At 42.2% G+C, this 20981-nt stretch overlaps 1 protein-coding gene and 1 long non-coding RNA gene across 7 annotated transcripts in view; one reads left to right on the forward strand and one right to left on the reverse strand.

The window, feature by feature from the left end:
• GBF1 (golgi brefeldin A resistant guanine nucleotide exchange factor 1) overlaps nucleotides 1-13913 on the reverse strand; it is a 218814-nt gene extending 204901 nt beyond the window's left edge. For all 6 annotated transcript variants that reach the window (XM_088154510.1, XM_088154511.1, XM_088154507.1 and 3 more), the window contains exons 1-2: nucleotides 13731-13913; nucleotides 132-237 (exon numbers count right to left, since the gene is read on the reverse strand). In XM_088154510.1, the coding sequence (XP_088010636.1) occupies nucleotides 132-237; nucleotides 13731-13798 (174 nt within the window). In that variant the 5' untranslated portion in view covers nucleotides 13799-13913. The remainder of the gene's footprint in view (nucleotides 1-131; nucleotides 238-13730) is intronic.
• Nucleotides 13914-14115: 202 nt separating this feature from the next.
• LOC148216909 (uncharacterized) lies at nucleotides 14116-17632 on the forward strand. Its single transcript, XR_015798604.1, has 3 exons — nucleotides 14116-14446; nucleotides 14649-14789; nucleotides 14906-17632. It is a non-coding gene; the product is annotated as an uncharacterized LOC148216909 (long non-coding RNA).
• The last annotated feature ends 3349 nt before the right edge of the window (nucleotides 17633-20981 follow it).

Genomic DNA, 20981 nt, shown 5'->3' on the forward strand with positions numbered 1-20981 from the left:
ATTAAAATTGCACATATTATCACAGAGTCATTAATTATTGTAGTTTCTCTTAAACACTAAATGTTAAAGATACATTTTATTAGACAAATTTGGATTCAATTAGTGCAATTCATCCACTTCCAGTAACTTACCAAACGTACATGAGTACTCCATCTTGCACTGCGTTTTATGGCTCCTACTACTGTATTGATTTCACCTTGTACAATGTAAATGTTCTTATCCACAATCCTGACAGTCCTAAAACAGAGACATCAAATTATTACTCCACCAAAAAAGGCATATTCCTATATCAGATCATGAAATTAGGAAAAATGCCTCAGAATCAACATTTTGAAAAGAAGTAGAAGAAATGTTTTAGGGCAAGTAGCAATAATCAGAATTGCACAGAAGCAGTCTGCTTTATGTACTACCATTTATGTAAATGGTAGTTATTTGTTTGTAAACACTGAGTTTATCAATTCATAAAAGCTATAAAAAGAGTTCTTTTTATAAAACATTCATACCCCAGCATTGGTGTGGAATCAAAACGCAGGACACAAATGCAAAATAATCAAGGCTTCACTGCAGTGTTTATTAGACAGTATGCACTGGAGGGGGACCCCACCAAAGGTTAGTGGGAGACACACTCCCTGTAGGCAAAATGGATGCCCTGATATTTATACAGTTCTACAAGAAGGGGAAAGGAAAAAGAATGCATATGCATACATATTCATATGATGATGCAGGGATACCACCTAAATGAGCAATACTTCTCAAGTTACTTTCTGCCCCTCTGTTATCTGCTATCTACAAGGACAACTGCTATCTACTGGGAAGAAGAAAAGAAGAAACTAATTGGTTCAAGGTGCCAAATGCCAGGAAGAAGGCATCCTCCCTTAAGTTGCTATGGGGATGTTTGTGATAAGGAGTTTACAAACACCTTAGTTCACACCAGCTTCCAAGGTACCAGCTTCAAAGGTGCTGCACATTCCTTTATGTTTCAATTTTATTAAGGTGATCCCATTCATCTGAGGCCTCTAAAAACTTGCTTCTTTCACCCCAAAACTTGCTTCTTTCACCCAAAAGTATATTTGCCTCATATTGGCTTATAGCAGGAGTACAAAACATGAGGCTTCTGGGCTGCATGCAGCCCGAAAAAGGTTGGCTATGCCCCATTACACTTCCTCACCTTCTCAGCTTTATCTCCCCATTTAGATTTAGACAGACAGACAGACAGACAGACAGACAATCTCCCCACTGCTAGATTTCTCACTAAGTATCCAGTTCTGCAAATGCCATACTGCTTCTTTTTCCTATCTGATCTTTCTCAGCCTGCTTTCCCTAATGCATTTCACACTACTGCTTGTCTTTACTTTTCATATATGCCCCAATCAATTTTTCTTAGCCTACCTTCTGCCATTATGTCTCCTACTACCGCTTCTCTTTCTCCTTCTCCAATCCTACCTTCCATCAACCTGCCTGCATCCTTCTTAGCCCATTTTGCCTAGTGCTTTTCTCACTACTATTTTTGTCTTTAACTTTTTAAAGTCAGAGCTGTGAGTGTTTTCTTGACTTTGCTATTATAACTTTAAAACAGTAATAATAAAATAAAATTAAAAATACAAATAATGAAATAAAATAAAAATTACAGAAATACAAATGACAAAAAGGGACTCAATCCCATCCAGTTTGGAATGTGATCTTCAATTTGCAATACAAAGCCTGGATAGCACCCTCAAACTAAGAAATTGTGCACCCTGATTTGTCATTCCCAAAGCAGTTTACAATAACAGATTAAAAAACTGGCATGTTGATGTACAGTTTCCATGTCCTTCTCCCCCTAGAGCACTCAAGACTGCTAACAGACAACATAAATGTAAATGACATAAAAGAACTGAAAACCAGTTAAAAATACATGACCAGTAGAAATTATCACAAATAATGCATTAGATGTATCTGTGCAAATATTTACCTTGTTACTATCATCTCCTGAAATCCAGAGTCATCTGAGTCTCAAGAAGCACTCTGAAATTGCAGACACACTCTTTCATGAGAGCATAATCCCATTCAAAACAGACTGAACTCTACCCACCAAGTGTTGGTTCCTGCTGGTCTACATACCTCCATCTTGTCTGGATTTAGTTTCAGCTTGTTCAGGCTCATCCTATCCATTATAAAATTTAGACTATGGTTTTTAAAAAATCAATTCCTTCACATTGGATAGCAACTAACAATCCTTTCTAGCCAATATTCTCTTCCCCAACTACCAGCCAGTATTTTCCAGCCAGCATATCTACTCAATTCTCATCCAGCCTCAAAGTCAGTAAAGCTCACTAATGTAAGCATCCAAATGCCAGTTATCTTAACTAAACTAAAAAATCATCATCAGAGTAATCAATGTATCACAAATTATCACAAAGAAAAGAGAAAGAACTGCAATTGGTTAACAGGCTGATAACAAATTATTAGAAATGCATATAAGAATACAAAGAAAAGTAATAGTCTATACATTATACCTGAAAATACAATTAGCTGCAGTACAGGATTTAGAAAAACAATGATGCTTCTGTCACTATTTGGTCCATCTAAAAGCGAATCTGTTCACTCTGCAAGGATTCACCCACTTCTAGGCCATGGTTTCATATACATTTTCTACCAGGCTACAGTAAAATAAATCTAAAAATAAAAGGAGAAAGAGGCAGTAAAGATGGAGATAAAGCTGAGATAGAGTTGAGGACTTGAGGGGACAACAAAGGAAAATCTTGGGGGAAAAAAGAGAAAAATGTTTACCGCTTACTGCTTTAACTTGCAACTGGCAATTTACTAGCAATGTTTTACTACTGTGTGTACTAAACTTCAACAAACCCACTACTGTAATCACCTCCAATGTTGAGGAGAAGACTGAAATTACTTTATCAGATACATGATTAAAATATCAAAAGTGAATTAAAAAAAATGCCAGGGCTACTCTGAAAGTGAACACAAAGGCAGGAGACAAAACAGAGTTAAAAGACCTTTGAAATCCAAAGGGCAACAAATATTAATTTTAAACAAGGTGACACCCCACCTCAAAAGGAGGTAGGGGAAGGGTCTATTAAATCACCCAGCCCAAGGGACTTATGGACCCTGCAGGGTTTCAAAGGGAGTTTGGGGCATTCCCTGAGGATCTTGTGGGCAGTTCAGTCAAGGCCTTGGTGGCAACCTAGAATAAGTGGGTATCTGAAATCTTGGACCGTATTGCCTCTATATATAGACTCTCCCAGACGGTAATCCTGGGGTGTACCTTGGTTTTCCAAGGAGCTTTGAGACATGAAGAATCAGAACCTGGAGTCCCACTGGAGAAAGACAAAGAGTGACTCTGAACATGAGTAAGAACCCATATTCGGGATTACATTCAGGAATTACTTTTCCACCCTCATTATATTCACCAACAGCTATCCAGTGGTCCTATTTAGAGTGACTCATTTCTTGCTGGAGAGGGACAAGTCACATCTACTGGTGTAATGGTATGTGGGAAAGACCTTGGGAGAGTGGGCCCAGAGACACTGCCTTGGGAATGGTCAGGTAAGAGACACCATAGCCTACAGCTGGAAAGTGGGCAGAGCAAGAGGCTCAGAAAAGACCCTCCCTAATTTCTCAGGCTGTAAAGGAGATGGAGGGGAGAACTGTACTTTCAGACTTGCAAGATTCTGTTAATGTAGCTTTACAATAAAGTAGAATTAGCTCATCTGGTTGTGTTTCCTGTCTGGTCTGCCTAGTAAGGCTCACATCAATCTTGCATGTCTCCTACACTCTTCCAAAGAGAGGAATTTCCTCCTCTTGGAAATTTCCTCCTCTTTCCTTCCTTGGAATGCCTCCAATCCTCAAGGAACTCTGCTATCCATTGAGCATCTGGCAGCAGCATTGTTGCAACAACAGCAGCAAGGGGATGCACAGATGTCCAATTTGCAGAATGCCATGATACAACTAACACAACAGCTGGGGCAGAATTTGCCCCAACCCGTGGCAGCACAACAAATGGCAGCTCAGCCAATGCTCCTGGTTCCCATGGGAGTCTGCCAGAGAAGTTTGGAGGAGACCAAGATCAATTCTGGACATTCATTGCTCAATGTGAAATGTTTATGGCAGGCAGGCTTGTGGAGTTTCCTACAGATCACACCAAATTGACTTTTGTGCTGAGTTTGCTGGAGGAAGCAGCAGCTAAGTGGGCAATACTCTTCATTGAGGGGAACTATCAGGACTTCATGCAAAAACTCAAATTACACTTTGGGGATCCCATACAGAGAATCACTGCTAGTCAAGAGATCCAGAAGCTCAAACAGGGACAGAGGAGAGTAAAGTCACATATTGCAGACTTTAAATTACTTGCTAGCAATGTAGGGTGGAATGACTTAGCCCTGACTGACCAATTCAGAGAAGGGCTAGCCAAGGACCTAAGAGAAGAGCTGATGAGGCAAGGCACCCTAAATACCCTGGAAGAGTTGTATCAACATTGTATAATAATAGATACCTGCCTGGAAGAGTTAAGGCAGGGAAGGAACAGTAAGGGAAAAAGAATCTACAGCCTGTCTTCCCCCATTCCACCCCTCAATGGTCTCCTCAGGATCCAGCACAGGAGAACCCTGTGCAAATTGGAGCAACAAAGAAATCCCAGTCAACAGGAGAGAAGCAAAGAAGAAGAAATCAAGGACTGTGCTTTTACTGTGGGGCCCCTGGACACATAGAGACATCATGCCAGGTAAAAGTGCTAGCATCTGACACAGCAACAAGATGCAGAACTTGTAAGTCAACAGAGCACATAGCCAGCAAATGCCCAGCTCGCTTTGAAGGAGCACACCAGGGAAACTTTGACGGCCCCCCTCCCAGGAGCTCTGAAGTGGGGCCCTCCACCATTTGAGGAGAGCTCAGTCAGCCAACAGCAGGCAAGCATAGTTAATTACTCCTGTTACTGTTACTTTAGATTCCAGACAGAAGGTAGAACTTTCTGCTCTTGTAGACTCAGGGGCAAACACTAATTTCATAGATATAGAAACAGTATAGAAACTAAAATTGCCTACTCAAGGTCTAGAAAGCCCAATGATGGTCAAGATGATTGATGGACAGCCACTAAGAGTGGGGCCAATTCTGCAGCATAGGCTCCTTTGCAACTGACAATCAAAGAGCACACAGAGTTCATAACGCTCTATGTAACTGCCTCTTTGCAAGTGCTCATGATCTTGGGAATAGAGTGGCTTCAGCTGCATGATCCAGATGTAAGTTGGGTGCAAGGGACACTCTCATTCCTCTCCCCTAAATGCCAGCAACATCACTTACAAGCAGTGCAAGGTTACCCCACCCCCCCAATGCAGAACAAGGGAATTTCATCACTGCCATAAAAATATGCAGACTTTGCAAACTTATTTGGGGGAGGAAGTGTTTGAGGGCCATGTTACTATCCCCATCGAGCATGTAATTGCACCATCAATTTGAAGCCAGGAGCCCAAATCCCAGCAAGAAGACAGTATCCCATGTCTACTCCCGAGTTAGCCATTCTCAAGGAATACTGGGATGTCAACATCAAAGAAGGATTCATTTGCCCTTCCAACTCACCAGTATCAGCACCCACATTTTTCCTCCCCAAAAACAAGAAGCAGCAGCAGCCACTCTGAAGGGAAAGGAGGGAGCCCCCACACACACTCTTCATGGCTACAAAGGCCTTAACAGAGTGACAATTAGAGACCATTATCCATTCCCACCTATCTCAGATCTAGATCAGCTACAAAAGGCATGCATCTTTATAAAACTAGACTTGAGAAGTGCTTACAACCTAATCAGAAAGAAAAAAGGACATGAGTATTTAACAGCCTTCAATACAAGATACCGCAAGTTTGAATACACAGTGATGCCTTTCGGCCTGGAAAGGGTGGAGCTGTTTTTTCTACATTCATGAACAACATATTTTCAGACGTTTTAAACAAGTATGTGGTGGTATACTTAGATGATATATTAGTTTATTCTAAAGATCCCTCCTTGCATGTCACCCATGTCAGAAATGTATTGCAAAAATTACAGGACAAGCTCTTTGCCAAACTAGAAAAGTGTGCATTTGACCTGCCACAATTAGACTATTTGGGCTACAGAATCTCCACAGAAGGCATACAAATGGATCCAGCAAAGGTAGTCTATTTTATCAGGGCACCCCACCCCACCCCATCCCCATCCCCTGTATTATGAAAGATGTGCAATGCTTCCTGGGCTTTACTAACTTCTACAGGAAATTCATCCCTAATTTTGCTGATTGTGTAAAATTGCTGTCCCAGCTCCTAAGAAAGGGTCAGTGATTCTCCTGGTCAACCCAAGAACAAGTGGCACTTCAAGAGTTAAAACAACTGTTTGCTTCTCAGCCCCTCCTCCACCACCCCGACTCCTCCCACCCCTTTGTGATGCAGACAGACACTTCAGATGTGGCAATAGGAGCAGTCCTGCTCCAGGCAGAGAAGCAAGGAGGGGCAGATTTACTACTATGAGCCTTTTACTCCAGAGTGCTCCTCCCAGCAGAAAGGAACTATATTTTCAATAAAGAGTTGCTGGCAGTAAAAAATGCCTTTCAACAATGAAGACACCTGCTGGAATGAGCAGCCCACCCTATACAAGTTTGTACAGACCATAAGAATTTAGAGATTCTGCAGAACGCTCAATCTCTTACCCTTTGACAAATCAGGTAGGCACAATTTTACTCCCACTTTGATTTTTACATCTCATACGTTCCAGGCTCCCAAAACAAACTTCCAGACACTCTTTCATGTAAGCTGAAGTACAATGTGCCCAGTCCCCACCCCCCACAACGATATTCCAGCTATGCAACTTTGAGTTGTGCCGTAAATCAGACCAACACAAAAAGCTAGGAGCAGGAAGGCAGGCTGTTGATCTATTAGATCGGATTAGGGCACAGCAAAAACAGGATGCCAGGGCCTGTTCCAGGGAGCCCAACAAGGTACTGTTACACCTTTCACAGTGGAGGGAGGCCAGCTGTTGCACAATGGATGTTTATATGTTCCTCTTCCATTGAAGGAGGAGGTACTACAGCTGTGCCACAACAACAAAATAGCAGGGCACAGGGGGATATTTAAAACTCAACATAAACTTTTCAGAGAGTTTTGGTGGCCTCACGCCTGTGCAAACATTAAGGATGATGCTTCCTCTTGTCATGTCTGTTGTAGAGCAAAACCAATCCTTGGTAAGCAGCCACTTACTGCAGCCACTAGAGATTCCATTGCAGCCTTGGAACACTATTTCTCTAGATGTTATCACCAATCTTCACCCAGTGCAGGGATATACTAGCATAGTGGTAGTGGTGGATTTATTTATTAAACTGGCTCATTTTATTCCATGCAAGGGCCTCCCAATGGCCCAGGAAACAGCTCAACTCTTTTTGGACCACGTCTTTATATAGAGAGGATTGGTCAATCATGTGATCTCAGACAGAAGAAGTCAGTTCACTTCCAAATTTTGGAAGGCCCTCTTGCACTTATTAAATATTAAAATTCGTTTGTTTTCCTTGCATCATCCAGAGTCCATTGGAGGATCTGTGAAGGTTAACAAACTGTTGCAGCAATATTTAAGATGCTATATTTCATATCAGCAAGACAACCGGACTGATCTCATACCTCCTGTTGAATTTGTTTACAACAATGCAACACTATTGGTATGTCCCCATTCCAGGCAACTTATGGATTCCACCCACGGGTCTTACCAACAGCCAAGCAAGAAAGTGCTATTTCCCCGTGCTGCAGATTACCTGCAAGAGAGATAAGCAGCTCAAAGCCTCTTTAAAGGAACTAGAAATAACAAAGGTTGCGTACAAAAAAGTAGCAGATGCATACAGGTGAGAGGGAGCTATAATTGCAGAAGTGGATTTGGTGTGCCTTCCTACAAAATTTGTGACTTCCACAAGACCTTCCAAGAAACTAGATTCATTGGCCTTTTCCAAGTGACTAAGCAAATAAACTCAGTAGCATTCTGTTTGCAATTGCCAGCATCAATGAAGGTTCACCCTGTATTCCATCAGTCTTTGCTAGTGAAAGAGGTACTCCCCTGCACTCTGTGTTCACAGAAGGCACTCCCCCCTCTCATACTGGTGAATGGAGAGAAAGAGTTTGAGGTAGAAGCGATGCTGGACTCTAGATGCAGAGGGAAGCGAGTTGAAAACTTGATACATTGGAAAGGCTACCCAGAGTCAGAGAGGTCATGGGAGGCAGCAACAGACATGCCTGTGCTGCAATTGGTACACGGCTTTCATGACCAATACCCTAACAAAACCTGTCCTCAACAACTACCAGCCTTGCAGGGGTTAAATGCTGACAAAGATGAGCAGGGGGAATTCTTCTATGGGCTGGAGGGCACCTCAGGGATAGCAAGAGACCAACCTAGGGGCATTGGAAATGACCCAGCTCCTTCTACATCAGGCATACAGAACATGGAGGGGCATGTTCTGTATGCCTGATGTTCTGTATGCCTGATTCCAATGGAGGGGCATCTAACATTTCTACAGCCGCAGCTGATTTACAGGACACCTCATGTGATCTCGGGGAGTTACTGGCATAAGAGGGGAGCGGCACAGCTACATTTTGTTCTCAAGGCCCACAATCAGTTTCCCCTGGGAACTCAGGAGGGGAGGGATGAGTCTGAAGGGGAGGGTGATGTAATGGTATGTAGGAAAGACCATGGGAGAATGGGCCCAGAGATGCTGCCTAGGGAACAGTCAGATAAGAGACACCATAGCCTGCAGCTGGATAGTGGGCAGGGCTAGAAGCTCAGAAGAGACCTTCCCTAATTTCTCAAGCTGTAAAGGAGAAGAGGAGAGAATTGTACTTCCAGACTTGCAAGATTCTGTTAATGTAGCCTTAGTAGAATTAGCTCATCTGGTTGTGTTTCCTGTCTGGTCTGCCTACTAAGGCTGACAACTGGGATGCTGTGAAGAATATTCTAGCTATCTGGTGGATAAAGTTGTTCAGATACACTCGGAATTGGATTCCTACTGGGCTAATCCAGTTGAAGTGCCTGGGGTTTGATCTTGTGGGTAATTTCAGATGAGTTTGAGTCTGAGACTCCTGATGAAGTGGACAGAGTTTCAGATTGTGAGCTTGGCCACTTGTTTATTAGATCCAGATCCCCCCTGGGTTGTTAAAACTGCCCAGGAGGTGACAGTGGTTGAGTCCATGTGGTGATGTTGGCTTCTTTGAGAAAATGGGTAGTTTCTTTAGCTCTGAAGGAAGCAGTGGGCATAACCGCTCCTCAAAAAGCCATTAACAGACCCAATGATCCTGGACAACTTTTATCCAGTCTTCAACCTTCCCTTTTTAAGGAAGGTTGTTGAGGTGGTGGTCAGACAACAACTTCAGAGTATCCAGGAAGAAACAGATTATCTGGACCTGTTCCAATCAGGCCAGGGTATAGGACTGAGATGGCACTGGCTGCATTTGTTGATGACTTTTGGTAGAGCTGAGATGAGAATGGTGTGTCTATCCTTGTACTCCTTGCCCTCTCAGCAGCTTTTGATAGTGTTAATTACAGTATCTTTCTGGACTGGTTGCGGAGACTGGGAGTGGGGGACACCATGCTGTGATGATTATATTTTCTCTGTGGTCGGTTCCAGTTGGTGCGGGGGGGGGGGGAGTTGAGTCCATGTTCCCACATTTGAGGGGTGCCGCAGGCATTGACATTTTCCCTGCTCCTGTTCAACATCTACACGAAACTGCTGAGTGAAATAATCCAGTGGTTTTGGGTCTCCTATCATCAGTATGCAGATTATACCTAATTGTGCATCTCAACCATGGGTCACCCAAGCGATGCTGTTAATGTCTTGTCCAGTGTCTGAAGGCTGCTCAGTTCTGTCTGGGAAGGGAACAGACTTAAACTTAATCCTGACAAGATTAAGTGGATATTTGGACCCCTGGTGCTAGAGAGTCTTAATCTTTAGTCTTGGATATTGCAGTACTTTTCCATTCAAGACTAGTGCACAATCTGGGGGTCATCTTGAATGTATAGCTCTTGCTTGAAGAGTAAGTGGGAACTGTGGCCAAGAGGGCCTTTACACAGATCCATCTAGTGTACCACCTGCACCAGTTCCTGGGAGGCCCTCCCAGGGTCAGGCATTAATTACCTTGTGAACGAACTATTGCAATATACAGGGGGCTGTCCTGGAAAAACCACTCAGGAGTTATAGCTGGTCCACAATGCAGCAGCATGGGCAGTAATGGGCATGTTGTAATATGTTTATATGACACCCCTGCTCTGCAAGTTGCACTACTTTCGGGTGCAATTCAAGGTGCTAGTTACCACCTATAAAGCCCTTCATGGCACAGGGCCTGGTTATTTGAGGAATAACTTATCTCTGATAGTTTATGGCCATCCAGTAAGATTGGGTGGCTTGAGATCCCCTCAATTAAACAATGCCATCTAGTGGGACCTTGGAGGTGTGCCTTCTCTATCATAGTGTTCATCCTCCGGAACAGCATTTCCCACCCCAAGACCCATATGGCTTCCATCCTGATGATGTTCCAGCAGACACTGAAAACTCGGCTATTCTCCCAAGCTTTGGGTAGGGTAGCTGGTGAGCCCCTGTAAGATTTTATGTTGTTCTTTGTGAGGGGTTTCTCTCTGGATGGTATCATCTGCCTATTTTGATTGTACTGACTTTTTATAATGTAGATCATCCAGAGTCACTAGGAATCGGCCATTCTTTAAATCTATATAAATAAGTAAATTTGCATTAATCATAAAAACAGTATTAACATTCAAAAAACACTCAAAATCTATTAACCAAACACATTCCTAAAAAGCAAAATTTTATACATCACCATGCCTACCAGAACTCTATTGGTAAAGTATGTTATATGATGGATGAAGCCACTTAACAAGTTTAGACCTACAGTAAGAAACTTCCAACTTCAAGATATTGCTGAACAACATTTTCAGCGACTCTAGCCAAAATGAAGGATGCTGAGAAATTGTAGATCAGCAACATCTGGATAGGAGAGCCAAAGTCTTATCACAAACTTTGGGACTACATGCTAAATTCATGAAAGTCTGAGGATCCAATAACATCCCAGAAGAGTAAAACATGTAAAGAAAAACAGAGGAAAGAAAAAAGTCCTCAAGAAACATAGATCCCAAGCAATTGAACTGAGTCTAGAAAAAAACCAACAGCCAAAGTAGCTTTATCCCCTCCATTCCCAAGTCTATTATTCTTGCCCAGAATGAAATATTAGATCAAACAAATGCCCTATGATATATCTAGTTATCACTTTGGAGAGGCATGAGATTGTCATAGAAATTATGAAATCTTAAGCCCCACTGAATAAAGCCACCTCTACACAGTCACTGATAACTTACTCCAGTTCAGGTATGATGTTGTTGTTAGACAGTGGATCTGACTGCACTAACAGAATCCCTATTATATCCCAGAAATTAAAGCCCATTCTTTCTTTTAATATAATAGAGCTATAGGAAGCATTCTACAGTACAGGGACCTTTTTCAAATCTACATTGGTCATTCTATTTACTGAATTTATCTCACGAATGTCAAGAAATGTATTCATTCTTTAATTACCAAGTTAATTGGCTAGTTCCAGTTTTGTACAAATAAAATATGTCATAAATAAAACAATAACCCTTGGAGCTAGCAGAAAATCCTTGAAATAATCAATAAAACAAAGAATCAGAATTCAGAGTAATCCTATTATTTAAATTTTGTCCCTCAAATTTTAGAATCAGCATGCTGCTACAATATCATACCAACATAGGTACAAATAGCTTATACAATTTGAGTATTTTTAAGATTTGTATCTACTAAGAAACATCTTGAGTAGATTAACTGGGCTGGCAAACAAATGAAGCAGCAATATACATTCTGTTTTCTTAAGAGAAAGAAAATGTCCTTGCTATGGAATATTTTTGTTATCAATTTACACGTGGTATAGACCCTTAGTTTTTACTGATGGTGCACTGACAAGCCACACTTCAGAGCAGGGATTGGCTGGGCAGACTGTGTGTATCCAACAAATTGCTGAATAATAATATCACAATTTTCCATAAGTCGGAAAAGACAAAGAAAAATAGATGTGTCAAGTCTCCAGTAAGCTGAACATATCCATTTTACCTTTTAGAACCCAACCCCTAAACAACTGAACATAAATCAGTAAAAGCTTTTATTAGCATATTTGCATCACCAATATGCCTCCCCAGCACTGATAAAGGTTACTGAACCCCACTTAGTGGCTCAGATACTATAAAGCAACCCATCTACTTATCAGATAGCAATACATTTTTTTGTGTAACACAGTCAATGCCTAATGCCATGATGCTTAATTAATAGTAAAATAAGAATGTATGTGGCCTTCAATAATCATATGTGCCTAAATAAGAATCTGCAATCTGCAATTGCAAACCTCACCAACCTAAAAAAGCTAAAATAAATTAGAAAGAAAACAAAGATTGCAATCAATTCAGCTTTCCACAAAAAATAATTAAGACAAGCTGTATCCAAGTATTTGAACAGATGACATTGTTAGTATCTTGAGCAATGTAATTAGAGCCTCTAACACAGATCCTAAGTACTTCCAGTTCATACTAAAATCAACTTCTTTAAACTCTAATGGACACTTAAAATAAGTCAAGATGTTGTATAACTAGATCTGAATGAATAAAGGATAGGGCTCAAGATTAGACCCTGAACCTTGTTATATTGAGAAAAGCATTAAGTTAACGCATTGTGCTAAGCCACAGTATGGTGCAAAGCTAGCCAATACAGTTAATTCAGCACATGATTTTTAATGCTATTTCCCTACCTGTAACTTATATTGTCTTCTAGCATTTTTTTCAGCAATCATCCATCACTGAGGCAATATAAATACTGTCTTTACTACTGTTCTAGCAGCTCAATGATGGCTGGAACTTGGGTAACTCTGTATCAGACACTGTGACTAGAAGTGACTCTTCAAAGTTCAGTGTCTGCCTCAGGTCACTAAATCCAAATCCATACCCAACTATAGAAGAGGGAACACTTGTCCAAAAGCAACATCACTCCTTCAGACCTAAGTGCAATTAATCAGGCCAGCTGATATTCTCCTTGCTCCCAATCTGTCCGTACAGACCTACAATACCGTACCTCAGTACCTCTTTTCCTTTTTTTCACACAGCGTCCCCCAGATATTCGCCATTCCCAAACAGGCACCCAGCAAAGAATAAAGAATTTCAAACTCAAGAACCGGGAAGGGGGCGAGGCGAGGAGGGACCATGGTGTAGTCATAAGGTGCTCCATGCCACCCACCCTGAAGCCCAGGCCTTGCCAAGCTAAACGGCCGGTCTTAGGTAAAAACAAATAGAACAAGTAGGCCGGCTACCGTTGGGCTGGATTGGCCGAGGAATCAGTTCGCACAATGCAGCTAGTGATACACCCCGAAGTCCGCTGTACTTTTCAACACCCCGCCTTCTGACCATTCGTGATTCGCGGAAGACTCTCTGCTGCGGAGGCCTCCAGCTGCCCGACATTCCCCGTCCCCGCTACCAACCCCCGTTGGTAGGGAAACAATTCGTCAGGCGGCGGTACGGGAAAGCATGCCGCTCCGCTTCTCGCCGTCTTTTGGCGGCTGCCACCTTTGGACTTTCCGCCGCTTACTCGCTGATAGCACCGCGGCCGCCAGCAAGACAGGCCCAAGCCCAACTCGAGCCTTTCCGCGACCGCTCGCTCGCTCGCTCCTTTCCTCGCTCACCCTTCCATCCATCCGGCGGCGTCCAAAACTGGGCCGGCTTTGGCGGGCGTCGGCAGGCGTCTTGGCATTTCGGGAGCCAGGTCAGCAGCCGCAGTCCCACAAAGCCGAAGAAAGGCGGCCTCGGAGCGACGAAAACCGGCTCCGCTCTTTCCTCTGACGTGGAAACCGACCGCAACCGAGCTTGCTACGTGTCACTACGAGGGAGAGGCAACCCAAGTAGCCAATCGAGAACTATCCTGAGATGACAGAAGATCTATTCTCCAATCGAATCAACGAATTACTCTGATGGACGGGCTGAAGGTTTGGTGTTCCAAGGAAGTCTCGGCAGAATAGCCAATCAAATGTGAGATCAGTTAATGGACACGTCAGTTACCAATATCGGACACCAAATCTCCGGTTAGATGGGCGACTCCCAGCCCAGGAAAATACTGTGACAGTTAAGCTGCACGGTTGTGGTAGTGCGTAATTGTAGATAGGCAATTGTCAACTGTGCGTAGGATGCAATCGTCTCGTTGTTTTTCAGCCTCCTCCGTAAAACAACAGACGTGTACGTGGGAGGCACTTTTGCAAGGGCAAGTAGGTTTAAGAGTTTGCGGAGACATTTGATCAATAGTCGGTGTTCATATTGATGCCTTGGTGGCAAGTCCTGAAAGCACTGATTCGTGGAGACAGCAACGATACACGGTCTGATACTCAGGGAGCGTCCACGGCTGAGGGTAGATGTTTTCCTGGTTGTAATTCAACACCTTAACAGCTACATTATAATGGGCTTTCTGTTCTCAGTCGTTGCAATCCCCTCACTTCTCTTGATGATAATGGATAAAACCTAAGGAAGGCATAGGCCTTGGGCAGCATTTGGTTGAAGTGGGAAAATACTACTTTAAGCCTAAGGAAAACTTAATCCTATCTCATTCACAGGCTGATAACAAGATGAAGGCAACATTATGGGCACACACTGTGAAGAAGAAGGCCTAGCCCATTGGATGTACTCCATCTGGATCCACCTGCATCCCTGAGAGATGGAGGCTGAAGTATATTACACAGTACCATGGCTTAGCGGTCAGTATTGCTTTAGCGCCCTCAGCTGGAAAGGGTCTTGCACACTCCTCACTTCAGACAAAGCTATGATAGTTCTTTGGAGTTGTTGACACATGAACCTATTTACCTTCACCTAGGAAATCAACCCTGATTGCTCATTGGAAGGATCGATAATGAAGCTCAAGCTCAGATATTTTGGCCACCTAATGCGAAGAGAGATCTCTTTGGAGAAGACCCTGATGCTGGGAAAGATTGAAGGCAAAAGGAGAAGAGGACGGCAGAGGATGAGATGGTTAGATAGCATCACTGAAGCAATGAGCATGAAACTGACCAAACTCAGGGAGGCAGTGAAGGACAGGAAGGCCTGGCGCAATATGGTTCATGGGGTCACGAAGAGTCGGACACGACTTAACGACTAAACAACAACAACAAAGTCTTCTTACGTTGCCAAAGCCAAGTGCAAGAGGTAGGCATCAATAGTCTGGAACACACCAGAGAGATGTCTCTCAGTGCCAAAGCAGCATTTATTGGGTACCTTGATATGTTTCAGATAGCAAGTTCTTTGTCAACATTAAAACATTAAAAATGAGAGAAGCAGAAAGTTAGTAGAGTTCTTGAAAAATGTGCTTTGATACTTTGAAGGTCATTACTTCAATTGTTTGTGATATTTTGCCAAAATCTAACTCTTCCTAACAATTACCTGTTTAATGATCAATTTCTGCTAGATATGATTCCAATAGAGTTTGTGATCATCTTCCTCTCTGTCATACACACACACTGAACCACACACGCAGGCAAATCCAGAACCATTGTCTTTATATCACATCAGTTCCTATCTATGAGGAATAATTAAAGCATTAATTGCAGGTTGAGTTCTAAGAACTGCTTGTGCTATGTTGACAAAAGTATGAATTGAATGTACAGTACGTTGCACAGTACTGTGCAAAATTTTTAGGCAGGTATGAAAAAATGCTGTAAAGTAAGAATGCTTTCAAAAATATATATTGTAATTGTTTATGTTTATCAATTTACAAAATGCAAACTGAGCAAACAGAAGAGAAATCCGAATCAATATTTGGTGTGACTACCCTTTGCCTTCAAAATAGCATCAATTCTTACACTTGCACACTTTGTACACTTGCACAAAGTCAGGGATCTTGCAGAATTAGAGTCAGTGTATGATTAACCAATTATACCAAGCAGGTGCTAATGATCATCCATTTCATATGTAGGTTGAAACATAGTCATTAACTGAAACAGAAACAGCTGCGTAGGAGGCTTAAAACTAGTTGAGGAAGAGCCAAACTCTGCTACTAAGGTAAGGTTGTGGAAGACAGTTTCATGTCACCGGTCATACACCATGGCAAGACTGAGCACAGCAACAAAACACAAGGTAGTTAGACTGCATCAGCAGGGTCTCCCAGGCAAAAATTTCAAAGCAGACTGGGGTTTCAAGATGGGCTGTTCAAGCTCTTGAAGAAGCACAAAGAAATGGGCAATGTTGAGGACCGTAGACGCAGTGGTCGGCCAACGAAATTGAATGCAGCAGATGGAAGACACATAATGCTTCCTTCCCTTCGACATCGGAAGATGTCCAGCAGTGCCATTAGCACAGAACTGGCGGAAACCAGTGGGACCAGGTACACCCATCTACTGTTTGGAGAAGTCTGGCCAGAAGTGGTCTTCATGGAAGAATTGCAGCCAAAAAGCCATACCTCCGACGTGGAAACAAGGCTAAGTGACTCAACTATGCACGAAAACATAGGAACTGGGGTGCAGAAAAATGGCAGCAGGTGCTCTGGACTGATGAGTCAAAATCTGAAATATTTGACTGTAGCAGGAGGCAGTTTGTTTGCTGAAAGGCTGGAGAGCAGTACAATAATGAGTGTCTGCAGGCAACAGTGAACCATGGTGGAGATTCCTTGCAGGTTTGGGACTGCATTTCTGCAAATGGAGTTGGATATTTGGTCAGGATCAATGGTGTCCTCAATGCTGAGAAATACAGGCAGATACTGATCCATCATGCCATACCATCAGGGAGGCATGTGATTGGCCCCACATTTGTTCTGCAGCAGGACAACCACCCCAAACATACAGCCAGTGTAATTAAGAACTATCTTCAGTGTAAAGAAGAACAAGGAGTCCTGGAAGTGATGTTTTGGCCCCCACAGAGCCCTGATCTCAACATCATCGAGTCTGTCTGGGATTACATGAAGAGACAGAAGGATTTGAGGCAGCCTACATCGACAGGAGTTCTGTGGTTAGTTCTCCAAGATGTTTGGAACAACCTACCTGCCGAGTTCCTTCAAAAACTCTGTGCAAGTGTACCTAGAAGAATTGATGCTGTTTTGAAGGCAAAGGGTGGTCACACCAAATATTGATTTGATTTGGGTTTTTCTTCTGTTTGCTCACTTTGCATTTTGTAAATTGATAAACATAAACAATTACAATATATATTTTTGAAAGCATTCTTACTTTACAGCATTTTTTCACACCTGCCTAAAAATTTTGCCCAGTACTGTAGGCTCTTAGCCCTGATGGCACATTGGGATAAATCATCTGCACTTGGAGGGTCCATCACTGTATCAACACAGGGAAGTTCTCTCTGTCAATTTTTAGAATAACAGTACTATATTTGAAACATGTAGAGTTGTAAGGAGTCCAGTGGCAAGTTTAAAGAATAGCTAATTTACTATTATATATATTTTGAAGAATCGCAGTCTATTTCATCAGAGTTAGGGTTCCAAATCAATGTTAGGATTCCAAGTCAAGATAAATTGTGATTTCTTAAAGCTGAAATGTCTAAAAACTGTTAATTTTTGAAGTTTTTGAGGGTCTTTTTGCTGCAAAATAAATAACTCTTTTGGAACATTTCCTTGGTTGTGGAATTAATGCTAATAACATTGTGTAAAAACCTATTGCCTATGGGCATCTGCAGGTGGCAACAAGGAGGGGAGACAAATGATGAATGCATCATGTCATCATCATGCAAATAATATGATGTAATCATTTTGGTTTTATTTGGACTGAAAACCCCATGAGTTGATTCAATTTAGTGGGATATAAGCATGATAAATAAAATAAATACAGGTGAAACTCGAAAAATTAGAATATCGTGCAAATGTTCATTTATGTCAGTAAGGCAACTCACAAGGTGAAACCAAGATATGAGATAGACGCATTACATGCAAAGCGAGATATGTCAAGCCTTACTTTGGTATAATTGTGACGATTATGGTGTATAGCTTATGAAAACCCCAAATTCACAATCTCAGAAAATTAGAATAGTTTGAAAAGGTGCAATATTCTAGGTTCAAAGTGTCCCACTCTAATCAGCTAATGAATCCATAACACCTGCAAAGGGTTCCTGAGCCTTTAAATGGTCTCTCCGGCTGGTTCAGTAGGAATCACAAGCATGGGAAAGACTGCTGACCTGACAGTTGTGCAGAAAACCATCACTGACACTCTCCATAAGGAGGGAAAGCCCCAAAAGGTAATTGCAAAAGAAGTTGGATGTTCCCAAAGTGCTGTATCAAAGCACATCAATAGAAGGTTATGTGGAAGGGAAAAGTGTGATAGAAAAAGGTGCACAAGCAGCAGGGATGACCGCAGCCTGGAGAGGATTGTCCGGAAAAGGCCATTCAAAAGTGTTGGGGACTTTCACAAGGAGTGGACTGAGGCTGGAGTTAGTGCATCAAGAGCCACCACACACAGACGGATCCTGGACATGGGCTTCAAATATCGTATTCCTCTTGTCAAGGAACAAGCTCCTCCCGCTCCTGAACAACAAACAACGTCAGAAGCGTCTTACCTGGGCTACAGAAAAAAAGAACTGGTCTGTTGCCCAGTGGTCCAAAGTCCTCTTTTCTGATGAGAGCAACTTTTGCATCTCATTTGGGAACCAAGGACCCAGAGTCTGGAGGAAGAATGGAGAGGCACACAATGCACGATGCTTGAAGTCCAGTGTGAAGTTTCCAGAGTTTGTGTTGATTTGGGGAGCCATGTCATCTGCTGGTGTTGGTCCACTGTGTTTCATTAAGTCCAGGGTCAACGCAGCCGTCTACCAGGAGATTTTGGAGCACTCCATGCTTCCTTCCACAGACGAGCTTTATGGGGATGCTGACTTCATTTTCCAGCAGGACTTGGCACCTGCCCACACTGCCAAAAGTACCAAAACCTGGTTCAATGACCATGGGATTACTGTGTTTGATTGGCCAGCAAACTCACCTAACCTGAACCCCATAGAGAATCTATGGGGCATTGCCAAGAGAAAGATGAGGGACATGAGACCGATCAATGCAGCGGAGCTGAAGGCCGCTATTGAAGCATCCTGGTCTTCCATAACACCTCAGCAGTGCCACAGGCTGATAGCATCCATGCCACGCCGCATTGCGGCAGTCATTGCTGCAAAAGGGGCCCAAACCAAGTACTGAGTACATATGCATGCTTATACTTTGCAGAGGTCTGATATTGTTCTATTTCCAATCCTTGTGTTATTGATGTCATGTAATATTCTAATTTTCTGAGACTGTGAATTTGGGGTTTTCATAAGCTGTACGCCATAATCATCACAATTATACCAAAGTAAGGCTTGACATATCTTGCTTTGCATGTAATGCGTCTATCTCATATATTGGTTTCACCTTGTGAGTTGCCTTACTGACATAAATGAACATTTGCACGATATTCTAATTTTTCGAGTTTCACCTGTACATATCAACTGCTTAAATTGTGCTCAGTAAACAGTTGGCAACCAGTGCAGAGCTTTCATGGGGCCCTGGACTTTGCATCAGTTAGCAGGCTAACTGCTATATTTTGTATCAGTTGCAACTTTTGGATATTTTTAATGGTAGTCTCATGTAGAATATGTTACAATAATCCAGGTGGGATGCAATTGTGGCATTAATAACTGTTACCAAATCCAACTGGCTCAGAGTCACTGTTGATGCACTAGCTGCAATCGTAGAATAGTACTCTTTGCCACAGTTGTCACCTGTGACTCCAGTAATAACTGAGGATCGGCAAGTCCCAGTCCCAGAACAGCTTGTTCAGGGAGAGAACAATGTCAGTCATAACAGGCTAAATCTTACTCTGTGAGTCTAACTCCTTTATGATCAACAGCATTTTCTGCTTATCTCCCTCATACAGACCAACATCAAACTTAGGCAACATAGTGGTTGCTTCCTTGGAGTTAGTTGTAAGGAACAATAAAGCTGAGCATTGTAGCATATTGATGGCATACTCCAAATGCCCAGAGGAACTCCCCTAGCAGTTTCACCTAGATGCTGAATAGGATAGAAGACGTTAGATACACTGTGTTTTCCTGCAAAGAAGATTTGGGTTCCCTTCCCCCAAATAATTATCTCTGAACTGGGATGGTAATCTGGGGTGGGATGGTACTGAGAATGTAGAAAGCCCACTGCTATCACTTCAAGAGGGATTGCATAGGGATTGGGACAAACACATTAGCCTTGCCTTCTGTATTCTTAGGTAAAACTAGAATATCTAGAGTTTCTATTTTATTTTATTAAATACTTTCTATTTTATTTTATTAATTCAATTACTTTATTACAGTCAATTAGACCAGTACAATTATTTTATTAAAATCTGCTTTGTAAAAACCCAAGGTATGTATTTTATTATACTCAGTTTTAATTTCCATTAAAATTAAGAAGACTAGGTTTATATACTGTAATCACTTTCCTCACTGCTGCTTCCAACTAAGTGTTCCTTATTGATTAATATGTATTTATTTATAAGCCATTTACTCCAATAATTCTGGACAACATAGAAGAATATACATATAATAACTGGTAATTAATGTAATTTTTTCAACAGTGGTCTGATATGACACAAATGCTGTGCATTCTGGGCCAGGTGCTATTTCTGAATCATCCCCAAGGGCTGCATGAGCAGCCCAACAACCCTAAAGAGCTCCACTGAGGAGAGGAAACCTCTTCCTGCTTTCCTCCTTTGATTGCTATAGCATAGGCTTTCTGATAGCATTTATGCTGTATCCAATCAGACTCATTCCTAGACTTGTACCACAGCTGCTCAAGCTACCTGGTAGGATCCTTCATTTCCTGCATGAATAGCAAGTACATCTATTAGAGCCGTTGTATCAAGTACCTGGGAGACTCCATTATTCCATGTCTCAAATAGGTTATCAACAAGGTTCAAGGAAATATCACCTTCAAAACTGACTGGAGCCCA

Source organism: Python bivittatus, unplaced genomic scaffold (genome assembly GCF_059951505.1).
Source record: "Python bivittatus isolate LINGU-HERP-01145 unplaced genomic scaffold, Pbiv_v1 ctg000050_np1212, whole genome shotgun sequence".
In the NCBI taxonomy this organism is placed as follows: domain Eukaryota; kingdom Metazoa; phylum Chordata; class Lepidosauria; order Squamata; family Pythonidae; genus Python; species Python bivittatus.